The 26,344-nt window shown below is 41.2% G+C and overlaps 1 protein-coding gene across 6 annotated transcripts in view; it reads right to left on the bottom strand.

Moving 5' to 3' along the window:
• Cald1 (caldesmon 1) overlaps nucleotides 1-26,344 on the bottom strand; it is a 202,237-nt gene that overhangs the window by 76,167 nt on the left and 99,726 nt on the right. The window contains exon 1 of one of the 6 annotated variants that reach the window (XM_023713562.1): nucleotides 1,058-1,256. The exons of the other annotated variants lie outside the window; for them this stretch is intronic. Coding sequence (XP_023569330.1) covers nucleotides 1,058-1,107 — 50 coding nt within the window. The 5' untranslated portion in view covers nucleotides 1,108-1,256. Of the gene's footprint in view, nucleotides 1-1,057; nucleotides 1,257-26,344 lie in introns of those variants that run through there. 6 annotated transcript variants of the gene reach the window in all.

Here is a 26,344-nt window from a genome sequence, read left to right as displayed (position 1 = left end):
AGACCTATGTAAGCAGAATATCTAGAACTAAAATTCTTTGCAAGATTAAACTTGATTTTTTCAAAAGCCGGATGAGCACTGGACTGTACAGATAACCTCTCAAGCCCACGTGAGCTCGCCGATGTGAGCCATCACACGGACTTTTATCCCAGAAACCTGCTAAAGTACTGGACATGGGTCTCATGTTTAGGACCCCATTGGGTTCTTGTGTTCATTTGATTAACTGTTGCACAAACTCTGGAACAACTGGAACAACCACTGTCTCTCTGACCCTGAGCCAGAACTCTTTTAAGAATGGAAAGGACTTGCTGAAAGGCCACTTGGTGTTCTTATGATTGCTCGGAACCTTTTCCCAAGACTCAATACGTTTTTTTTCAAACCTCATAAACATCAGTGGGAAGACGGCCGAGTCTCAGCGTCCTCACAGGTGGCCGTCTGGTTTGGGGTAAGTCGAGTCACACGCTGCGGCTCCACTTTCCGTAGAACCAGCATTCCTGCAGAGCCTTCTAGAGGCCCCATTGCTTTTACATTCCAGGGTTTCAGGATCTTAAGTCTTGGGGCCTGTTATCTGAACAATTCCCTGATCAATAGCATATGCCCTGGGTCCGGCGCAGTCCGGGTCATACGGTCAGTTTACCGAGGGCTTTGGCTGTTTACTTTAGGGATTGGGCAACGTGTGGGTCAGTGAAATGTCCTGCGAGCGGATCCCTGGAGAAGGCGGAGAGCTCAGGTCTAAATTAACAGCAGATTTTTAGCAACAATAGACTTTCAGCGTTGTGGATCAGCATTTGGAAGAGAGAAATCCATGCCTAGGTAGAAATCCCTGCTAAGAAGGCACCATAAAAACGGAAACAAGAAACACCAGCGAATCAGGATCAGCAGGCAGCTGAGACCGGAGAGTTTCGGGGATCCGAAATTCATGTTCTCCAGCCTGCCTTTCCTCCTCCTGTCTACTCCCCTCGACTCCCACAGTTTCTTTAAAACAATACTTTTGTTGGGAGGGGGGAAAAGGGGAAAAGAAAGAGAAGAGGAATGGGAGAGGGAAGTGCAGACTCACTGGGAGAGCGCGGCCAGACTGCGTCTTCCGTGGGACCCGGTTCCGAGCATGTCTGCAGCGGGACTGGGCCGGCGCGGTGCGGGCGGACCGGGCTGGGTCAGGGCGTGGGCCTGGCCAGCGCGCAAGCCATGCTGTGCGGCGGAGCGCCTGTGCGGATGCTGGGGCTGTCCCTTTGTGTTAGCGCTGTGGTCTGTCCCTGTGACGAAAGTCTGGGCTTGTCCTCAGCTAAATCTACTCCTCCCCCCCTCCCTCCACAGGAGATCATCAGAGAGCTGATTGTTATTTTGTACTGTAATCTCTCTAATAGAAGCCCATCACTTTTGGGTCTGAAACGCACAGATTTGTACTGCTGGGCCGCAGGGGCCAGAATCCCCTGTAGCTTTTGGGATGAAGACTTGATACGCTTGGCAATATGAAATAAGGAAGCATTCCAAGGTAGGGAAGTAGTCAGAAGAAAAGATCCTGATGCCTGCGCTCCGACTTTTGGAAGAGATTATGACCTGCATACACAACACATTTCTGACAAGATCAATAGATCTTGAAAAGTTCAGGCGGGTGCAGTTCTCAGGCTCTCCTCCTGAGCTCTGTTCTCAATTAGCTTTGGGGTAGGTGGCTTCCAAAGCAAACAGCTCCTACTAAAAAATCAGATTTGAGAGCCCCCCCCCCATATCCCTTTTATCCAGACAAAGATGCAATGCATAAAAATGTAAACCAAATGCAAAGGATGAAGAAGAAATAGATGGGCCAGACCAGGCAGGGTGTAGGGTACTTGTACCCAGTTAAGAAATGAGGAAGCAGCCCACCTGGGAACATGTTGGGACAGCGGGATCAGCTGTGCCCACAACACCCACATGGTGATCTCATCATCCAGGCTGGGTGAGAGAGGGGGAGCAGGAGTCATTAGAGAACACCCAGATTCCAGCCCCTTGGGAGGAGGCGGTGTTGATCCTATCTGCAGATGACACCCAGCTTGTCTACAGTTCTGAATATATCCCAGCATCTCTGACAGCCAGGAGCACTCTGATGGTGGGTGCTGGGGTACTGAGCTGAATATAGGACTGGGGCTCTGTCAAAGGAATAGCGCAGTTCAGAGCTCCCCAGTGTAAGCTTAGGTTATTCTTTTTGTTCCGAAGCAATGAACCTCATACACTGAGAAAGCCCTGCACACAGAATAAAAGAGATATCTGAGTTCAATAGTTTCATGTCACACACAGGGAAGCGTACAGTGCACAGAGCCCTCCAACAAGTTGTCCAGTATCATGAAGCTCAAAAACAGCAGCCTGTTGTGCTCAAGTTAAAGAAGTTTAATTAAGTTGGGTTAACCACTGTTATCACTTGTTATATAAATATTGTATCGTCATCAATATTACAAGTCATGGTTTGTAAATATGATTCAGAGAACTTCAAATTTAATTATCTTCATATATCACGATGTACCTAAACATTGAAATTTCCCACTTATTACATACATTATCTCTAAACGTATATGGCTAGAATGCCTAAGATGCTCACAGAGATGTGTTTAGACTCAGACAAGAGGATTTAAATACTCACTGGTGATGAGTTTGCTGTTCTAGAACTGTGATACAAACATGTATTGAGGCATTTTGCTGCTCCCTTTTATACCAGATTTTTGTTTCCTTAATTTCATCCCTTCAAATGCTGATAAAATTCAGTGATTTGCCATTGTAGGCAGAATGTTTCTCCCAAAGATGTCCATGTTCTAATTTCCAGAACCTGACAATATGTAACTTTACATGGAGTAAACCCTGAGGAGTCGTAAATGTGATTAAATTGAAGGCATTGAAATGGGGGATTACCCTGGATTACCAAGGTGCGCTCCTTTTCCTCAGATGGGTCTCACAAGTCTGCAAACTCTTTCTGCCTGTTGCTCAGAAAGGGATGGGGGGACTAAGGAAGAAGGGTCAGAGGAATGCAGCATTGCTGGTGCTGGAGAGGGAGGAGGGGCCAAACGCCCAGGAATGTGGCAGCTCGTCCTGTTGGGAAAGGCCAGGAAATGAATTCTACCCTGGAGCCTCCAGGAAGGAATGCAGCCCTGCCAACACCTCCATTCTAGCCCAGAAAGACCTGTGCTGGACTTCGTGGACCTGTAGATAATATGTCTGTGTGGTTTAAGCCACCCAGTCTGTAGTTGGTAATAAAAACTGTAGCACTTGGGGTTGGGGAGCTAGCTCAATGGCATAAGTGCCTGCCTGGTAAGCATAAGGTCCTGAGTTCAATCCCCAGTTCCGCAAAAAACCAAACAAAACTATAGCACTCCTTCTGATATGAAATGGGACCTCCAAGTGACTTAAATAATATAAGGGAAATAATGAATTCTAGGAACAATGGAGGTTAAGAGCAGAAAACATATTGGGGGCTCTCCAGGGAGTTTTATAGCGCAAAACTACTAGGCAAAATGAAACTATAACCAAAAGTACTGTCACATGGGTAGCATTAATCTAACAGGTGGTCACAAGGTAGGTATGAAATGGGACAAAACTATGGTCAACCAGTGAGATTACAAGTAGAGTTACTTAGATAATATTGATAAAATGGAGAAGCAAGTCACCGTAGTAATTGTATTTGAGCGAACATTTCCAGAAAGGAAATGTTTTGGGTGGTTGACCACCCAAAGTGATCCATACTTATTTAGAATATCAGTCACTGCTGTTCATCCCTAGGGGAAGTATGTGGGTGTATCCTTCCATCTTTTGTCTTGAGGTATATGACCTTTAACTGAAAATGCCTCCACTCACAGTTTTAATGTATCTGTGCTCACTCCTTTGGGGGCCTGGGCCTGTCTGACTGCCTATAATATTTCTACCTAACTTAGCTACCTATAATAGTTTGAAGTATTGGAAATAAACGTTACCTCCTGATTCACCCTTCCCAATTCCTGCTGTCATTCCAATTCTGATGTGGCAAGTAGAGTTTTATTTATTTTATTTTATTTTATTTTATTTTATTTTATTTTATTTTATTTTATTTTATTTTATTTTATTTTATTTTTTTGGCAGAACCGGGGATTGAATTCAGGCCCTTGTGCTTGCCAGGGAAGCACTTATTCTACTGAGCCACCTCCCCGGCCCCTAGTATAGTTTTAGAATACTAGTAAAATAGAATAGCCTGGAGAAAATGTTCTGAGTTCTTCTAGGCCACTAATCAGCCTCAGCCTCTCTCTTGTTTCCTTCCTCCCCAGCTCTGCCTGCCATACACACATACATCTTTCCCTTCATGGAGGAGAGTAAGGATGTAGTAACCTTCTCTTCCTGGGTTGAGATATCCAAGCTACTTCCCACTTGTAAAGACCAGGAAGATGGGAACTCTCCTGTACACACCTTGTTATTAACGCATGCCTTTGGGGGAGCAGCTGCCTGCCTTGAATGCGTGACAGGAAAATTCATGAGAACTGGAGCTTGTGCCACATAGTAAGGTCCTGACAGGGGAATAGTGAAGAACAAGGCAAGACTTGAACCTGGGTCAGACACCAGCGGGGAACTAGGATAATGTGAGACAGGGAGAGTACTGGTGAGTCAGGAGCTCAAACCCAAGCTGGAAATAACTTCCAGGTGGGCTTTTAAAAGCCAGTGCCTGGAGCCAAAGGGGCAAAGCCAGAGGAAGAGCAGTTGAAAGTATCTGTATTCTACACAGATACTTCCATGGTGTGGTGCATGTAGTTACAGACCTGGCATCTCTGGGATTGGAACTAATGGTCATTCAGAGGACTGTGAACAACCGGACCAGTCATCCTTCCTTAAGACAGTCAGTGTCACACACAGGAGGAGGCTTCATGACCCTGATCAGAAAAATAAAAAGCTGGGCCACTTGGGATTACTCATAGCATGCTTTGTTTCTGTACATGTTATTGATTCATTTTTCATCAAGGAGATTCTGGGCTGGGAAGGTTTGTCAGAGGTCAGTGTGATAGAAGGAACAGATCCCACCACAGGGTGGTCCTTTATTAATAAAATATGATTTTAAACATAAGTACTTCATGGAGGTAGGAGACTGGACCGCATGATCTGTTCCAGACTTTATGACCTGTAACAGTTGTTTAAGAACAGCTTTACTTTGGAGTAATTCTCTAGGGATAAGGGAGGTATGAGGGAAGTGCTGTGTGCACTGCTCTAATGGACTGAAGACACACACGTGTGTACATGTCATGCATGCCCACGAATGCACATGCACACACGGACACCAGTGCAGGGGCACACAGGTATGCAGTTTCTATGGAAACTCACATCAGTCTATATATTTGGGAGGCAATAGTTTAAGTAGCGAAAAGAGAGTTTTTGGGAAAGCCTTTGGAGCTAAATTTTCTTATAAAGAAATTCGGAGTCAACACTCTTCAAATCAGGCAAAAATGTTGCCCAGGCAGCTGTTCTCAAAGATGCAGCTAGGAATGAAATTAAAGGGGGTAACTACAGATGTGAGAGCGGATGCTCTTTTCTCTGTTTCCTGATAGTCAGTCTCCTCACCAGCATTGAACACGGTCACTTGAGATCATTTAGACTATGTTGCCTCAAACTGGCCTATGCTTTTAAGCACTTCTGAGAAATCTTCTCTTGAAGTACCTCTTCCTTTTTGTTTTTCCCTTCATAGAAATTACAGGCACTTGGCTGGGGAGATAGCTCGGCAGCTTAAGGGCCTGCCTGGTAAGCGTGAGGTCCCGAGTTTGATCCCTGGTACCAAAAACCAACAACAATAACAAAACATTGCAGACATGTCTCATTTCCCTGCTTTTTGCCTCCTGCCTTCCCTACTGCATCTGCAATCCCAACCTGTATCTTCCGCTAGGACTGTGTGGTGGCAGGTTGGGCGTGGAGGAATGGGTGGCAGCTGTGGCAGCCTTGGCCACTCTTCCTCATCATCCAGTGTGACTCCCTGCCCTGCACCACAGCTCCTGTGTCTGTGCTGACATCCTTTTGTGAACTATTCATTACCTCTTCTGCCTCCGTCCTGTCACATGGCCTTGGGATGCTAGATTCCTTTACTACCCTCGTAGTGGTAGCTGTATAGTTTCATCCCAGTATGTCCCTCCCCACTGCCTTTTTTTCACTTAACACTATTTGAATTTTACCACAGGGAAGCGATTGAACTAAGTGTCTTGGGGGTTTCAGAATTAAGAAGGGCAGTCCCAAAGGGAAGGAGGAGATGCGGACAAACATTTCAGTACAAGCTGGACATGAGCCGTTCTCTGAAAGCAACACAGTGACAGTGCTGTACTTCAGAAAGTGACCTCCTGCGATCAAGGTCCCAGTGTTTAATCAATTGCATGCTCAATTTGTTCTGTTATCAAGCTAGACTTCCTGTTGCTGGAATAGAAACCCACTTATGTCTCCTAGGACCACAGGTATTAAGTTATCCTCTAGCCTCGTCTTTTCTAGGCTAGGTGCCAATGCCCATTTTCCATCTTTTAAATATCAGCCTGAAACACAACTCTTCAAACGGGAAACCAAAATTGGACATAATAAGGCTGGAACCCAGGCTGGCTGTGCCTGGATGAAGTCCCAGTTTTGCCTCCCGTGTTCTTGCAAACACGTCCTTACATCATTTTTTTTTTTTTCATTGATAACAGTGCCCTTTACAAAGGTTATTCATTCACTTTTTTTGGCTAAATCCAAGTTTTCTTTTCTTTTTGGTTCAGTATTTGTTGTATTATTAGTCTGTTTCCAGCATTCATCTGTAGATCTGTTTTTATTGTTTCTACTTTTGCTCTTAAAATAGCAAACTTAGGGGCTGGGCAGATAGCTCAGCAGTCTATGCGCCTGCCTAGCAAGCCCAAGGACCTGGGTTTGATCCCTGGTACTGTATGCTTTGCTGGCCCTGGAACCCTGGGCACACAGTGCTGGCATATAGAATTGGGCATACAGTGCAGGCCCCTCAAACAGGGTGTGGTGGCGGATGCCTGTGCTGGGGAGGCTGAGACAGGAGGATCACTACAAGTCTAAGCTGCACAGTGAGACCTTGTACGAAATAAATAAATAAATAAAATATTTAAAAATATATAGCAAACGTCACAGTTGTTCAAGGGCCTGTTTTCCCCCTCTTTCAGGATGTATGATATCTCTACTGTCTAAGGTCTGGGTAACTGAAATTGGAAGCCGAGGAACTCAAGAGCTGAAAATAAGACCTTTCAAAGAGTGCCGACTTAATTTCTAACACCCAAAAGGTCTAATGATCTGCTTGTGACAGTGAAGGTTTGGATGGCACCAAAAGTGGGTTTCTGTACCTCTGCCTTCTCTTACAAGACTGAGCTCTTTGAGGGGGAGGACTCTGTCTCTGATTCTTCTTAGTACAGTGCCTGAAGAGGAGTGGGCTTTCTATCATATGCATTCCATAAACCAGTCAGCTCACATGGTTTTATTAAAGAAAAGTCATGACCTTGGCTGAACTGATTTATTTTTTCTGAAATTGAATAAAAAAGGGAACACAAGGGGTGTCAGTGGTGGACTTCCCTCACCTTTGGTGCTGCCCAACACTGGGGCCAAGATCTGTGTGAGTGTGCGTGGTGGAGCAGGGAGGCAGAGGACCATGGGATGGAGTGGAGAGACCCTTGTTCTTGCAGACTAAGGAATCGGTCCCTGAGCCCAGCCCCATCCTGCAGGTCTGTGCTCCGAGCAAAGCTGCCTGCAAAAAGATACAAAGCAGTTTCTATAGAGTTTGTGCTACACGTGGACCAAACTCTGGTGTCCAGATGCCAGAGAGTAGAGAGCAGAGGAGAAGGTCAATACCCTGCTCTGTCTCTGCTTCTATGGTTTTAGAATTCTGGAGGACAGGAAGGGATGCAGGAGCACCTCAGATATCTCCAAAAGCTGCATCCCAGGGGATGCGGCAGTGTCTTTGGCACACAGGTCCATGAACAAGGGTAGGCTCTAGCCTGGTGAAAGTGGGAGGGTTCTCTGCAAGTGACTTCTTGACAATGAGAGGCCTGAGCCAAGCTATTGGGATGGCTCATGGTAACTGAGCTTCTCATGCGTGAGCTTGTGAGAGATCTCCACAGAGACGCAGAAGCAGAAGGGCTTTAAAGTTGGAAAGTGTGCGAATGCCCTGCATAACAGGTGACACTAGGAGTTAAATGACTACTGATGTGATTCTCTTGATATCTGAAAGGAAATTCTGACTGAAAAGACACGGCTAACAGTAGACAGACTCTGTATCTTTCAAATGTCCTTACACTTTACTCTGAAATTTGTCTCACTCAAGTTACAAATATTATAATGGGCACGTGCAAACTCAGCAAAGAGTCAAAGAGAGAAAGCTTTCCGGGTAAGTGCCCCTGTGTGTTTTAGGTTGGCATTCTCTTCTTTTCAACTTGAGGCACCTGCTCCCCTGAATGAGTTTGCATACAGTCTTCTTTTTTGGGAGCTAGTCCTCTGGACTCTTCCTTTCCCACTTTCCCACAGGCATCTCTGGTCCTACCTCAGTGGGTCAATGAAGCAGTGCTTGGAGGGTACCAGTACTTGTCCTTGGGGTGAACAGGATGGGTGTGTGGTACAGTAGTCATTGCAACATCTTGATGTTCCCATACTTTTCATGGTGAAATATGGGCTCCCTTATCATGAGTGTTTCACTCAGTGAAAACGAGGGCGTTCTTTCCTCACTAGCACCAAACCTTGGGTCTCAGCCTTACACTATTGTTTCTTTCCTCACAGCTCTTCTTGACGTGTAGCTATCCCTTCCCCGGCAATTTCACCTTACCTTAAATCAGCGCAACACACCCTACCATTGCTCAGCTAAGGTAACTGGTGGTCAGAGTGAAGATCATTCCCATTTGTCATCTTTTGTGTGCTACGTTTTGAGCTCTCTGCTCTTCTCTGACAGAGCTACTATCCCTTCTGTTGTCTAGGATGCCTCATTCCTTTTGCTCCTCCATATCCTAGTGATTCTCTGAGAACCAGTGCTTTACCCTACCTCCATGAAATCATCCCCTTTGTTTCTTTGTAATTTATCACCATAGGGGGAGAAAGCAGGAAGTTCGAGCCCCCCTCCCATATCATTTGTATGCATTTGAGAAATAATTACGTCATGATACATGAGTCACCCTCTCTGCTAACTTGTTATGAGCGCCACCCCCTCCCCCACCTTTCAAAACTTTTTTGCACCAATTACTTAGGTCTACCTTCTAAGGTTCTTTTGGAATCTAGGGATTCTAACTAGCTGCATGTGCTATTTTCTTTTCCTGGAGGGAAAAATCAAAAGATCATGCTTCTAATGCCTTTCTGCCCTCACCCCAGGAGACATCTGTGAAGCCGTGCTTAGAAACAAGCTTTGACAGCAATCTCTTGAATGAACGCCTTCAAGTGCATGTGTACAAGTCCCGGGTTCCGCTGTCAGTGATAATACCATTCATTTATTTAATTCTAGGAAAGAAGTGCATTCAGGAAGTGTATGATTTTTAGGTATAAGAACTTGAAACTTGGCCAGGGTGGCATATTTTAAAATGTAGATGCAACTAAACTGTGAAGGAAATTAAGAAATATCACAGGCTCCCTAAGGTTATATTCTAGTACAGAAGGAAAATTCAAAGCCTTAAAGAAACCACCTGAGCTGTAAACCACAAAATTCTCAGCGTGTGTCACTCTTGTTTAAAGTATCTAAATATTTCTACCGTCGCAAATGTATCTGCGGATGTCTACTTTACACATCTGGAGATTAAATTTACACATCGCTTTTATAGCTGGAATCAAATTCAGGGTTTTCCCAATGATACCATATAAAGGCTTTAAAAATATTAATTTTGTTTTTGGAAGTCAGGCCTTGATTCAAGCATATTTGTTCCTAGTGCTACAGAAATGGTCTATTATGATACCTTTTCTTTTATTATTTACATTTAAAAAGCTATTTAATCTGTGTTATTTATAGGTGTTAGCTGCTATCCTATTTTGTAGCAATGTGTTACATGAAACAATACATGATATCGATAATCCATATAGAAATACTTTGTGATTCATATAGAAACAACTGGGCCGGAAAAATAGCTCGGTGGATTAAAGTGTTTGCAAGCAGGTGCAGGGGCTGGGGATTCAATCCCAGGCCTGCCGTGCCTGCCCCGCCCCCAGGGCGCGCTGAGACAGCAATTGAGACTGGGTGCGGTGGCCGGCACCTGTAATCCCCGCACTTGGGAGGCTGTAAACAGTCGGATCACTATGAGTCCAATCTAGTAGTGAGACCCTGAAACCCTGTAGACCCTTTCCTAAAATATTAAAAAAAATGAAAAAGAAATAATTATGTGGATTTGTATGATTTTATTTATTATTTTTATTTGTATACTTTTGAAAAAATGTATTTGGCTGTTGTAGGATCTCACTATGCAGCTTGGACTCCTGGTGATCCTCCTGCTTTCAACTTCCCCTGCTTTCAACTAGGGCAGGGCTGGCATGGCATGTGGTGTAGGGGTTACAACTGCGGTCCCTGCACCTGCTAAGCTTGCCTAAGCGGGTGCTTTAGTCTGCTAAGCTATCTCGCTGGCCCTGTATACTTTTTCTTACCAGATAAATTAATAATCTTTTTTGCTGGTAAGGATATGTGCCAGTGTCTCCTTTGTACTTGATACAGCCTGGAAGAGTGTCAGGCATACAGCAAAAGGTCAGTGAGTGTTTGTCATTTGCTTTCTGGAACCAAGAAGAAAAACAAGGCCACCAAGGTGCTGTAGCAACAAGGCTGGTTGGCTGGACCACCCAAAGGCTTCCACAAAGTGGTCTTTTTGGGAATTCTCCATCGTTCAGGATCTAAAGGCTCTACTGCAGCAGAAACTGGATCTTAGGAGCTCCAGAGTGACCAGGACTCAAGGACCCTGGCTGATGCACAGAAGCTTAGAGACTCATACCTACATCATAGCGCCAGTTGATCAGGACAGGATGGATGACCCCCTCTTCCATGTCTGGACAAGCCATGATATCAGGAAACTGTTTGGAGACTTCATGAATGGAGCTTAAGTCATCATAAGGAGTATTTCACCCAAGCCGAAGGGAGACAACCCAGTGAGAGTAAAGTTCTCATGTGACGAGACTGCACAAATTCTGAGACTCAAAGTCTATCTCATTTGGCTATTCCCACTGCTACATCTTGGTCTGGATGTGGCATCCATGCAGACATTTTCTGCTGACTCATTCTTTCTTTAGATTTCTTAATAGCCCAAGATAACATTGGAGTCCACTTGGTTAAATCTGGGCACTAATGCAATTTAATCCTGATGTAGTATATTTACCAGAAATGTTCTTTTGTAGAATTTTGATTGCCTTTATGATGGGAGCCTAAAACAGGAGATTAGAAAGAGACTAGGGAAAGATTTTTAGGATTGGGTGTTACTCTTCCAGCAGTGACAGTGGTGGTATTGTGTAATAAAATCAAGCCACTATTAAGACAGAGACAAGAAAACAAATGAGCTTCTTTTCTTTCTTCTTTTGTCCCTTTACTAGGTTATGGAGAAAAAAAATAGCCAGGTAGCTTTATGTAGAGAAAGTATTTAATAAAAATCATGTTCATCCTTTTCTACTTAGGAGTCAGAAGTCATCTGGAAAGATTTTTAATTTTATGACTTTCTGAAGAAAACAAAGAAATGATATTTTTAAAAAGTAGGAAACAAGTCACTTTGAATTTGAAAGCCAATGATGTGAAATATGAATACAGATTTTTTAGAATATGTGGCAAAGAGTGGTGAAGTAATATGAGATTCTCCTAGTTGTTTTAGAGTTCAGTCTTTCTAGGATAACTTCAAGTTACCTCTCCTTCTGACTCTCTCCCTGTGGATCTAAGAATCAAAAATTAAATGAAAAGTGAACAGATGCCATTCCAAGGCTAGTCTGTTGTGCTTTTGGGCCCATATATTCTGAGCTTTGCTGTTTACCACTTTATGTTAAGTTTATTTGAAATTTTATGGGAACAAATTAAACAAAGGGTATATTTTTATAATGAAGAAACTAAAAAATGTACTTTTCCTTCTTAGCCCGAACAGTACTATTGGATATACATGAACTATTTATAAAAACAAATCAGAAAAAAATGCCAACAGAATACCCACATCTTGATCAAAATGTCTTGGTTTTAAAGTATTGCTTTCTTCTTTTCTTTTGGTCCATAATTATCTACCAACACTGAAAACAACCCACCATTTAGAGTCTAAACTTCAGGCCCAAGTTGAAGGTTAGACACTTTTTATTTCAGAAAGAGTTAAAAATACTAGCTTGAATTTGGCTCATCTACTTCAACCTATTCTCCTGAGATTAATTAACAACAAACTTGGTCTTCCATTAGAGAAAGTGTTGATTATACAGTTTGTTCACTATTAGACTCTTGAGGATTTGGCTGGAATCAAATCCCATAATTTGATTATCTTTTTTTTTTTGTTTTTGTTTTTGGGTGGAACTGGGGATTAAACTCAGGCCCTTGCACTTGCCAGGGAAGTGCTTATTCTACTGAGCCATCTCCCCGCCCCCATGATTATCTAATTTTATAATGCACTAATTACAAAGAATACTAAGGACTTGAGTATCAGAGTAACTAGGCTAATGAAAAGAAACTGAGTCTTCCCTTATGGATGTCATTTGTCCCCTAATGCAACTAGTGAAGCATAAATGGCCAAATTATATAATATCAGAGTCCAATTATCCCTAGTGATCACAGAAATACAAGAGATGAATCTTTTTATATCTCTAGAGAAAAAGATACGGAATCAAAATCCATGACTTGAAGGCTCAGCAGGGAAATGATGGGTCCCCAAGAAAAAGGTTGATGAGTTAGGACTCACAGAATATCTTGAAGTCACTTGTATTTCTGTCTCCCTTAAACAGATCAGCAACTTTGGCACAGTTCTGCCTTGACATACAAATACAGATTGTAGTATTTGTTTGCATTCAACGTTGTGTATTGGACTTTGAGGAAAATGTCACTTCTGACCTAGAGCTGCTTATTTAGTGGGTAAAACAGATATGTAGACAACTACACAGACACAGTGGGGGGTAACAACAAACATACATGGTAAGTGTCAGGTGAGGCCCAAGGTTTGAACTCAGTTATGGCTTTAAAGGGTACGTCTGGGAAGATGTTTCCCAGGATGACCAGTGAGCAGGACCTTGAAGGAAGGGAAGCCTTCCTCGGTCACGGAGGCTTGGCAGGCAAACTCAGGGTCATGGAAGCAAAGAAGATTCCCTGAGCCAGAGGAACTCTGCCAACAGCACGGTCACTTTGTAAATAGCACAGTGTCATTTTGAATAGGATAGAACTGCCATGTTTAAGTCTTTCTCCTCAACTCAAAACCATAAAGAAAGGGAAGATAAAAAAGTTTTCTTTTTCTAATTGCAACTGAGGTGCTAAGTCTCCTCCAGTTTAACTACAGTTTAGTAGAAAGGGATCTGCTTTGAACAAATCACACAGGCATCTCAGCAAGGGACAGGGATGTCATGTGCATCCCCTTTTATACTTTGAGGACATTTTTCTGGATCTTCATTTTCTCAGCCACCCTAAGAGGTGTTAGCTTTGTTTTATAGACCAGGGAGTTCAGGGCAACTAAATATCCATCCATTACCGTCTCTTTCATCCTTGATCTAAAAGTTATCTTCATTAGCAAGGGCTAGAAGATGATGGGAAGGATTTGTGCTTATAGGCTGAGAGTTGAACACGGCATGATGGGGACAAAAAAAATGCATTAAGATTGGGATAAATGACAAGCTTCTAGATTTTTCCCTGCCACTGACTGTGAGCTCTTGAGTATGTTGCTTTATAAGCCTGAGTCCAATGATTTGGACCTCAACCCTCTATCAGAAAATGTAAGAGGGAATTTTTTATGTTTTGACATAAGGTCTTGCCATATATCTCAGGCCTATCTTGAGCTCACTATCTAGCCCAGTCTGGCGTCAAATTCGACAATCCTCTTGTGAGTGCCGGGATTATAGGCATATGCCACTATATCTGACTCAAGAGAGAATGTTCTTTTCTGACTTAAACCCAATAGGACCCCAAAAGCAGTCTCCTAGCAGTAAATCTGTACCCCAGGCAGAGTTCTCATGGAGAACTGACCCCATTCTGAAGGGTGGGCCCTCATTAGCCCAGCTATAATCTAATGTCAACAAATGTCACAATGATAAAATTTTTATTCATGGGCCTATGGTGTGAAACACTGAGAAACTAAAAGATTATGGAATTCTGTATTCTGCCTCAGACTTGAGTTTTACTTTAAAAATCTCATTCTGCTCAATGAGCAAACCAGCCGGCACCTGTAGCATGACAATCCCTGAAGCAAGGGTGTACTGTGAAGATGATAGCACAGAGAAAATACATGTGAATGGAATGACTGGGCCCAATATGTTCCCCCAAAGGCCCAGTGTGTTGAAGGTTTGTGGCCAGTGGCTTTTGGGCAAGCAATTGAATCATGAGAGCTCTAACTTCATCAGTGCCTTTTTCACCAGTGACATGATAATTGGATGGCATTATCGGGAGGGGATAGAAACTGGAAGTGGAGTCTACTTCCTGGTGAAAGCACTAGATCACAGGGCTAGTTGTGACCTGGCAGTCTACCTCCCTGGTCCCCTGACACTTCTCTGGTTTTTCTCTGCTTTCTGGCTGCCATGAGGCAGTGAGTAGCTTTCCCTTGCCACGCCCTTCTGCCATGATGCTTCTGCCTTGGATCCCAATGACCATGGACTGAACTCTTATCACATCATGAGCTAAAATCAACCTTTCCCTCCTTGAAGATGCTTATATTGTGTATTTCGTCACAGTGACAGGAGGCTGAAAGAGCTGACTTTCATGGTAAGTTAGGAGCTGAGTTATAGCGTATTAAACAAGGTAGCAGCACCGAAGGCTTCAGACACCAACTCTTCCTACAACATGATTCTCATCCATGGTCCCTTAATAATACTTTCTGTCTCCTTCTTTTCACCAAGGAAGGAAAAATGATGAGAGAATATCAGAGGCTCCAAAATGGCCCCCAGTAAAGGTTCACCCTGCAATTTTGATTAGAGAAATAGAACTTTTTAAGGAAGGAGTAGGCAGATGTGCCCATCTACTGGAGTGGCCAAACTGCCTTGGGAAGGGTGAGAGTAATTATATCCGATGCTGCTTCCTGTCTTTTTTTTTTGGGGGGGGGGGATTTTAGGGAAGGGTCTATGTGGTGCTCAGGGTCTTACTACTAGATCTGGACTCATAGTGATCCACCAGTTTACAGCCTCCCAAAAACTGGGATTACGTGCACCACCACACCCAGTCTCAATTGCTCTCTTAGCATGCCTTGGGGGCAGGGCCAGCAAAGCAGGCCCAGGGATAGAACCCCCGGCCCTTGTGTGCTTCTTGTCTTCGAATCAGCATGATGACCCATCATCTCATGCTATTTGTCTGTGTATTGACTTCCTGCTGTTATTTTCCATATTATTCTCTTAAATTCCCCAGAAAATCCTGCCAACAGTGCAAGGGTTTTTTTTTGATGAGAATCAGAAAAGGGTTGACAGCTGTTATTCTAAGCAGGCACAGTGGAGCTAGTAGCTCCAGGAATAGAGGACTCTTTCATTGCCTTGTTGCCGATGCCAACTCTGGAGTTATCTAGCTTCCATTTGGACAGCCCTGAGAAGTACGCAAAATTCCCATTGGGCAATAAGAGTCAGGCTGGGCTAAGAAAAAGAAAAGGCACAGATGGAGCAATCCTCTGGAATCTATTAGCTGGGGTCCTAAATGGCACAAGAAAACGGAAGCCAGGGAAGATGTAACATGGGCTAGTCTGTGTCACCCACAGTGGAAACTATGAACATTGGAAGAATTTCCTATTCTAAACAACGTGAGGTTTAAAATACACTCTTGGGAGATGTTCCTGAATGCACAGGCTTATAGCTGATATTTATAGAGGCTGATGTGTACTTTACCAAGATTTTTATTCCAACAAAGGAACCGTATGCTGTGTAGGGAGTTATTAAAATGGAAAATAAACCATCATATTTTAAACTTAGTCGATTGGTACTAATCTCAAATGTAACATCACATCTCCCTAATCTAGACTAACTGGCAGGAAAGCCAGCATAAATCATGAAATATTTTCAAAGAAAATTAATGTCTTGAAAAATGTTCAAGTATACCTGGTAACTTTCACCAGGCTAACAAAACATTACACACTTGTTTAAAAAAAATGAACAAATAAAAATGACTTATAGTTAGGAAATTAGCTGTTAAATGTAAGTGAATGTTTCTAAAGTTGTTTAAAAAGTTGTACTCCCCAGTGTTTAAAAACGAAGGTATGGAATGCATCTTACATATTTTACATGTTAATCAAATCCTTTATTTATAAATAGTTCAAAGTTATACTTTACTACAGCCCCTGAATAAATGATTAAACATTTAAAAGTAGAGAAATCTGAGTTAACGTAGATTTATGATAAACTAAACATGAATTTCCTAATGGCTGGTGAATATTGCTGATTGGGTAGCAGCCTGCTGAGAAGGCCTGATTTTATGCACGAAGAACACGCATGACTTCTCTTGAATCCCATTCCCAGGTGAATGGGGACCCTTATACAATCATGGCATCATTCCCTCTCCTTGACGTTCTTGCCCAGTGTGGTGCTTTCTTGTAGAATGTTAGGGACCTCTTAGACAGTAAAGGGAGAGAACTTTCCAGAAGATTTCAAAGAAACCGACGTGGATTTCCCCTGATTAAAGTTCTGGAGGACTCTGCAAGCATTCCTGCCTGTCATGTCCACAGACAGAAAGGGCCACAGATGCAGGCTTCCCATACCTGCTGATCATTGACAGGAGCGAAGAACAGGCTAATATAAATATTTACTGGCCTGACTATGTTCCTACCATCCCTGAGTGAGGATTCTGTCTGTAGCAGTGCACACTCTCTCAGCTTCCCAGCTGCACAGTATAATGATTCCTTGGGCCCCATGGGTTAACATAGAAAAATTTGTTGCCCTCTCAGGGGCCTGGGTGCTTAACACCTAGAGTGGAGAGACTGAGAGCACATTTGCAATGCCCTGATCAAAATGGCACTGGAAAATCTATCACCTCAATTCACATTATCTCATTCACAATTTTGTAAAATAAATGAGTTACTCGGGGCGCTTGTTCATGCTGTGGGTAGAAGAGGTCAAGGGAAGGGGTTGCAGAGTGGCGTGCTGGGGTTCCTGAGGCATTGGAAATGGGCTAGATCTGCAGCCGAGAGATTAGTTTAAGGGGTGTGTGCTATGATATTTTAGGACTTCTACATATGTTACATTATATTATTTTGTATATAGCAACTCTCTCATAAGTAAATGAATAAAATCAGTCATGTAGAGGAAACAAACAATTAAATACCATTATATTATTAGTATAGTATTTATATTCATGGTCTGATCCAAATATACAGTAACTATATGAATTGAAGATCATTACAGTTACAGAATAAGGCCCATTGCCTTGTGCTTTCGCTCTTCAACTCAGATGGCAAAATTTGATTCTCATTTTCTAACAATTAACTGCTCTCATCCTGCCTATCCACTTATCTTTGTGATATTTTAAATTTTACTCATCATAATCTGATAAACTTTTCACTAGAAATATTATCTATGAGCTATTCTTCAATGTAAAAAATGTTCTCTGTGAATTACATTATACTAAAAACTCTTCCCAAAAGTACGCTCCATTTCCTCAAGCAATTGCCTTTGGTTGTCTTCTTTCTTTTTTTTTTTTTCTTTCTTTTTTTGGGGTACTGGGGATTGAATTTAGTACCTTATGCTTGCCAGGCAAGCGCTTATTCTACTGAGCTATCTCCCCAGCCCAGTAGCTTTCTTTTTTTGGCGGAACCAGGGATTGAACTCAGGCCCATGTGTTTGCCAGGCAAGCACTTATTTTACTGAACCATCTCCCCGGTGGCCCCTAGCCCTGTAGTTTTCTACAGACAGCAAAATCAGGGTGTCTTGACTTATGCAGACACTGACACACATGAGCAGACCCTGCCTCAGCTAAGCTGATGATCTTGGGCTTGGCCAGCCTCTCTAGATTTAAGGTTGTTTATATGTAAATGAAGCTTGTAAAATTTAGAGACACTTCCTGAGACATGATTAGTGCCAAGTCCCTGTTCCTTTTTTGTTAGATCAGGGATGCGTGGGCCCAGGAAGTCTGTAGTTGTAGTCTGTGATGTCACTGAAGGCAGGTGCCATGATTTGTGGGTGAATGTGTGTTTTTCAGAGAGGAGAGCCCGTGGTTTGTACTAGGGCCTCAAAGTAAGGTGCGGTCCACACATGAAACATTATCAATGCACCGCAAGGAAGACCCAAAGGTTACTGGCAGCCTTGTAAGCGATTACATGACCAAGTCCCTGGCCTCATGGTAGGTGCAATCTTACTGAGAAAAATCTGGTGAACAGTCATGGCCTAAGCTTTCCTTGGCTCGAGGGGTGAGACTTGATCTCTGTTCCTGTTTTTCTGTGAAATGGGAATAACATGGGAGGGCAAAGAAAACAATGACTGTGTCTACACGTGTGAGCAGTTGACCTGAATAAGCACGAAGAACAGTTCAATTGGCCCAGTCTTTCAGTCAGTCTATTGGTTTGCAGCTGTTTTGACTGATTTTGCCCTGTTTGGGAGGATATTTGGTGATTATAGAGACAAGGGACCTCCTGCTAAGGCAATGAGTAGAGACATTAAAAACTCCATTGCGTGATTTGTTATAGTAGAAAGATTTTTGAGATTTGGGGCAGGCAGGAAGACCCAGTTTGCTTTCCTGCTATATGAAATTGAGTGCTATCTAAATGGTCAGAACTATGGATTCATCGGCTGTAAAATGGGGACTAAAACATCTGGGTCATGTGGTTGTTTTGATGATTAAATGAGACCGTATATTAAAGCACATACCCACTGAAAACTGGCACGTGATTGATGTTAAACAATGAGTTTCTTCTCTTCCCAGTATTAATGAAAAATTTGGCTGATACTTTTATTCCCACTTAAGAACAATTCTTGTGAAATTAAATGTTTTTTTGTACCAGGAATTGAACTCAGGACCTTGTGCTTACCAGGCAGACACTGTGAGGCTGAGCCAAACCCCGGGCATGAAATTAATATTTTTAAAGTGAAATTAGGAGTGATGTTTTAGGCACTATACTTAAAATAAAGGATATATCATTAACGAATTTCAAAATTAATCACATAGATACAATATACGATTTTGAAATCCTCAAAAAACAATTATATTTATAAGACCAGCTAAGGAGTGACCAGCCCAAAGATGCAATTTTTTCTCAACCTTAATAAATATCAAGTCTTAGTAAATATCAAGGTCATCATAGGAAAGGTTTGTAATCAGAAGGCAGCAAATGGGGAGATAGCTCAGCAGTCTAAGTGTCTGCCTGGCAAGTTCAAGGACCAAGGTTCAATCTCTGGTACTGTGCCTTGCCAGTGCCAGTCCCGGAATGGGCAAACCATGCTGGCCACTGAAACCAGACATGTGGTGCACACCTGCAATCCCAGTGGTGGGGAGGCTGAGACAGGAGGATCACTATGAGTCCAAGCTGCATAGTGAGACCCTGCACCAAATAAAATAAATAAATAAATAAATAAATAAATAAAATTAGAAAGCAGCAAATCATAATGACTGAGTTGCCAGAGACATAAAATTTAAATTCAGTAAAATTTTATCTTGTACCAAAGGTCTACCATAATATTAATATGATTTTAATAATAACACCTAATATTCACTGACCATTTATTAATATTTTCATTATTTTTGTGGCAGAATGAGGATTGAACTCAGGTCCTTGTGCTTGCTAGGGAAGTGCTTATTGCACTGAGCCATCTCCCCTGCCCTGACCATTTATTATGTTCCAGTCATTTCATTGGTTTTTATACATGAATAGATATGCCACATTGGATCTGTGACCAATTGGTATGTGGCATATGGATTGGATATATGGCCTATGTATAGATCCAGTGCCACATTAAATGTGTGGCATATATAGATAGGCCATACATTCATACAAGTGAATAGATATGCATTTGTCACTTTTTTTTCCAGCTGCGAGAGAAGTTATGAATTGATGTACAAGGTTCCTAAGTATCTAGATTTTCAATTTTCTTACACCACAAGTTTAGATGTAGTGACTGAACAACTCTCACTTTGGCTAGAAGGGCTGGGGAGATGGTTCAGTAGAAAAAGCGCTTGCCTGGGAAGTGCAAGGGCCTGAGCTCAATTCCCGGTTCCACAAAAACAAAACAAAACAAAACAAAAACAAACAAAAAAACAAACCACTTTGGCTAGAGCTTCCTGGTACCACAATACATTAGTGGAAATTGGTCCAGGTAAGTCTTTATTTATGAACTGACAGGGACAATAAATACTGTCAATTTAGAGTGAGGAAAGAATGAGAGAGAGAAGATGTATATGAGTATATGCATTTATTTGTAGCTGAGTATAAATAAATCATGATTCCTTAGTGAAAATTACCTACTTTATCTTATCCACATCCTTACATTCTAGTTGGAGAGAACCTAATCAATACTGAACAGATGTAAAAAACTAGGGCTGGCCAGATAGCTCAGTGGGTTAAAGCGCCTGCTCACACAGACGCAAGGACCAGGGTTCAAACCCTGGCACTGTGTTGGCCCCGCGCCCAGGGTGCAATGAAATGACTGAGACTGGGCGTGGTAGTGTGAGCCTATAATCTCAGCACTTGGGAGGCTGAAAACAGGAGGATCACTATGAGTTCGGTTTGTGTAGTGAGACCCTGTAGACCTGGTACTAAATACACTCACACACACACACACACACACACACAAAAAAAAATTTTAAATTTTCTGAAATCTCTTCAAAACTTATTACTTGGGAAACTCTTTTAAAAAAATATTGAATAACAAATGCTAATCCTTGAAGTGACTGACTGAGGTACATTTTGAGCAAATCTAGCTATTTGAATGAGTTAGGCAGTTTCAGAGGAATATTTTATTTTCCTTCCTAATGGAAAACAGTGTTCTGATATTAAGATGATAAAAAATTGCATTTGAGAAGGTTTTTATTTGGAAATTTTAAGGGCATGATTTAAGCATTTTGAGTAAGTGTTTTTGTGTGTGCGTATGTGTTGTGTAATTGCTGATGGGCCATTGCCATTAAATCATGTTAAAAAAAAAGTGTCAGGGTAGCTCTGGAAAGGGATTTCATGGACTCAATGGGTTTTTAAAAATTGCTTGTTTTTCTAGTGCAGTAAAAATATTTACTTTCAAGTGTCTAATCATCAGGATATTTCAGAAGCCCATAAAAATGTATGAATGATGGTAACAGCAAGAATGTTTTCTTTCCTGTATTTATGTCTGTGGGACTCTGAATCTGATAATACAACTCTACAATAGGGCCTTTTTTCTGATCAGACATTGGAGCTGGGCTTGGGTGTGGAGAGCATATGCTGGAATGTAATGACTTTACAGCTTGAAAAGGGAGAGAGCTGCTGGTTGTTTGCTTGAAAACAAACCCAACACTGCAAAGTACATCCACCCAAGTCTTCTTCATAGATAAAAACATGGCTGCAGGTTGCTCAGAAGATACACCAAAAGGTCAAAGTCCTTTTGGCCCAAATTAAAAGACCAGCTTGAATTGGCATCATGTCTTTTGGCTGAGTCCACAGTCTTACCTCAGTCCTTGTGACTGGGCTCCCCAGCCAGAGCTTTTTACTTCATAGCCAGTCCTGGCTTTTCATCTTCCACAAGGCTCTCATATCCTCTGAGATGTACAAATGACAACTTTCATATTTTTTTTATTTTGTGTTTGTGTTGCAGAGAATCAAATTAATAATAGTGATACTCACTGAATGTTTGTAGTACAGTATTTATACTTTCATGTATTATTCCTTTGAGTCCATACAAACATCTACTGAGATAGGTGCTTTTATTTCCCTCATTTTACACAAGAGGAAAGAGGAGGCTTGAAAGATTGAATAATGTGTAAGATCAGGTAGCTAACATGTGGTAGACCCAGGATTTGACCCCACAGCCTGTATCTATAACTGCTAAGTGATACCGTCTCTGACCATTCCGCTTCTTGGTGTTTCTTCCTTCATATAAAAGATGTATATTCCATTCAGACATATGTATTCCTTGGTACCATGAGTGGTAGGTACCAGGCCTACAGATGCATAGACAAGACTAGTGTTGTTTCTTTGTACTTGTTGAGTAGGAAAAGAGCTGGATATGAATGACCCTTTGGAAATTGTCTTCATTCCCATCCCAGAAGTAGGTTTTCCCAAGGATACAAATGCCTGTGCAGATGGAATCCAGAGTAGATTGTTCACAAGTCCTCGGAGGAAGAGATATTGAAATGGAAGAATGAAGTATGGGGAAGACGCACACACAATTAGGAAAAAGTACAGGAAAGTGCAGGAGGAATCCAGAGACAAAGGTAGAATGAGAGGGATTGGAATAAAATACAGAAACCATCTACAAAAGGTTTTATTTCCATGCAATTAGGGGACATAACAAGCAGCAAAACTCAATTTTTACTTATTTATTTATTCAAACAGGTAAAATGCAGCTCAATTTGAGATGTGTACAAACAATATTCTTGGCTTAGAAACATACATTGAACATTTTGTGATCACTTGCACATTCCTTTCTGTCCACTGAAATATTTTTTCTTCCTCTTTGGTCAAGATAATTTTAACTACAGTAGCTAAACTACTTAGGATATAACTACTGATAAACTATCACTATTTGTGACCATGGATCTGATAGTTCAGCATAAGGTAATCCACTTTGTAAATATAAATGTAAATCTAAAGAGCTCATCTCAAAAGCTTCATGTGCAAAAGCTAAATGAAGCAGGAAGAGAATGGAGCAGAGTACTTCAAGTCCTCTATGAAAACAAATTCCAGTCCAGACTACTATACCCTGCAAAACTCTCTTTCAAGTTTGATGGAGAAGTGAAATACTTTCATGACAAAGAACAGCTAAAGAATTTCATGATGACATACCCAACCCTACACAGGCTCCTGAAAGATGTTGTAGAGAGGGACCAAAATGATCAGAACTCCATGAATGAGAACAGAAACAACCAACTAAATAGGTCAAGCAATTAAACACAGGAAAAGAAGGAGTAAACGAAAACAGGTAAATAACATGTCAATCATAAGTCAATACATCTCAATTGTAACCATCAATGTAAATGGACTCAATTCACCAATTAAGAGAAATAGACTGGCACAGTGGATTAGGAAACAAAATCCAACATATGCTGTCTACAAGAAACACATTTAACTCATAAAGATATTCACATGCTGAAAGTAAAAGGATGGAACGCAATATTACATGCCGCAGCAACTCAGAAAAAAGCAAGGGTAGCAATCCTATTCTCAGACAGTCTCAACTTCAAACCAACAATGATCAAGTGAAATAAAGAAGGCCTCTATATACTGGTTAGGGGAAAAATTCAAGAGGAAGACATAACACTCATAAATATGTATGCACCAAACATGGGAGCACCCAACTATGTAAAGCAAATCTTAATGGACATGAAAAATCTAATATCCAATACCACAATCTTAACAGGAGACCTTAACACCCACTTATCCCAAAAAGATAGGGCAACCAGACAAAAACTTAGGAAAGAAATAACAGAACTGAACCAGAGTTTGAAACAAATGGACTTGGTGGACATGTACAGAGTGTTCCACCCAAACACAACCAAATACACACTTTTCTCAGCTACACATGGGTCATTTTCTAAACTAGACCACATACTGGTCCATAGGTCATGCTTAAGTATATGTAAGAAAACAGAAATTATCCCATGCACATTACCTGACCACAGTGCCATGAAACTAGAAATAAATGACAAAAGAAACCAGAAAAAGTCCCTAAATACATGGAAATTAAATGACACCCTACTTAGCAACCAATGGGTTACAGATGAAATTAAATAAGAAATTCAACAATATTTACAATTCAATGAAAATTCAAGCACAACTTATTGTAATTATGGGATACAATGAAAGCAGTTCTCAGAGGGAAATTCATAACTGTGTACTCACACATTAGGAAAACAGAACGGGAACAAATAAATACCCTAATGCTGCACCTTCAACAATTAGAAAAGGAAGAACAAACCAAACCCAAAGCCCAAAGACGGGAAGAAATCATAAAGATTAGAGCAGAAATTAATTCAATTGAGACAAAGAAAACAGTTCAGGCCTCTGCATGATGTTTTCACTTATAACAAAGTCAGCATTATAGAGAGGTACTTTATAGTTAAATTTTCATTAACAATGGAAAAAAAGAAAACAATTCAAAGAATTAACAAAGCAAAAAGCTGCTTCTTTGAAAGAGTAAGTAAAATCGATAAGCCCCTAGCTAACCTCATCAAAAAGAGGACACAAAAAATTCAAATACAAGCAATAAAGAATGAAAAGGGTATAACTACAACAGACCCAGTGGAAATTCAGAAGATTATTAATAGCTACTTCGAGAATCTTTACTCTCACAGAATAGAAGAAACACATGAAATGGACAGATTCCTAGAAAGGTATAAATTACCACAACTGAATTGACAAGATATAACTACTCTCAATAGCCCAATAACAGCCAATGAAATACGAGATGCAATAAAAAACCTACCAACAAAGAAAAGTCCAGGTCCGGATGGATTCACAGCTGAATTCTACAAGAAATTTACAGAATATGTAGTCCCTATACTCCTGAAACTCTTCAATGAAATTGAAAAGGAAGCAATCCTCCCAAAATCATTCGTGGAGACAAGTATTATACTGATACCAAAACCAGGGAAAGACTCAACTAAGAAAGAGAACTACAGGCGAATCTCCCTCATGAACATAGATGCAAAAATCCTCTATAAAATCCTAGCAAATAGAATACAGCAAATCATCAAGAAGATCATACACCATGACCAGGTAGGATACATGCCAGGGATGCAAGGATGTTTCAATATTTGAAAATCTATAAATGTAATATGCTATATCAATAGAGGGAAAACTAAAAACCACATGATTATCTCCATTGATGTAGAAAAGGCTTTGACAAAGTCCAACACTCATTTATGTTCAAAGTCCTAAAGAAAATTGGAATAGATGGCCTCTACTTCAATCTAGTAAAAGTCATTTATGAAAACCCAATAGCTAACATAGTCCTAAATGGGGAAAAACTGAAATCTTTTACTCTTAGATCTGGTGCAAGACAAGGATGTCCTCTATCACCACTCCTATTCAATACAGTGCTGGAGTCATTAGCTACAGCCATTAGACATGAGAAAGAAATAAAAGGAATAAGAATAGGCAAAGGAGAAGTTAAATCATCATTATTTGCAGATGACATGATACTTTACTTGGAAGACCAAAAAAACTCCACCAAGAAGCTACTGGAATTAATACGGAAATTCAGTAGCATAGCAAGATACAAAGTCAATACCCAAAAGTCAATAGCATTCCTCGACACAGATAACAAACACACTGAGAGGGAAATTATAGAGACAATACCTTTTACAATAACACCGAGGAAAATGAAATACCTTGGAATTAGTCTAACTAAAGAAGTCAAAGATCTTTTCAAGGAAAATTACAGTACTCTTAAAAAAGAGATCGTAGAGGATTTCAGAAAATGGAAAGATATTCCATGCTCCTGGATAGGAAGAACCAACATTGTGAAGATGGCCACACTCCCAAAATTGTTGTGCAGATTTAATGCAATCCCTATCAGATTACCACCAACATACCTCACAGAACTAGAGAAATCATTCCTAGAATTTATTTGGAACCAGAAAAGACCTAGAATAGCAAAGGCAATCCTGGGCAATAAAGACAAGGCAGGAGGCACTACAATTCCTGATTTGAAATTATACTATAAGGCTACTGTGATAAAATCAGCATGGTACTGGCAACAAAATAGACCTGAGGATCAATGGAATAGATTAGAAGACTCTGAAGCCCCTAGGAACACCCAGCCACCTTATCTTTGACAAAGGGGTGAAAGATAATCACTGGAAGAAACATAGCCTTTTTAACAAATGGTGCTGGAAAAAGTGACTCTCTATATGCCGAAAACTAAAACTTGACCCAGGTCTATCACCATGCATTAAGCTAAAGTCAAAATGGATTGAAGATCTAAACATTAAAACAGGGACACTAAATCTCCTGGAAGAGAAAGTAGGAAGAACTCTTGAAGACATAGAGTAGGCAAAGAGTTCATGAACAAAAAATCAAATCGCATGGGAAACACTTGAAAGAATTAAGAGCTGGGACCTGCTCTTACTGAGAATTTTTTTCATGTCAAAAGAAATTACCAACAAAGTGAAAAAGCAACCCACAAATTTGGAAAAAATCATGACAAA

This window comes from Octodon degus, unplaced genomic scaffold (assembly GCF_000260255.1).
Source record: "Octodon degus isolate 3935 unplaced genomic scaffold, OctDeg1.0 scaffold00032, whole genome shotgun sequence".
NCBI lineage: Eukaryota > Metazoa > Chordata > Mammalia > Rodentia > Octodontidae > Octodon > Octodon degus.
This window is presented reverse-complemented; position numbering and strand designations above follow the sequence as displayed.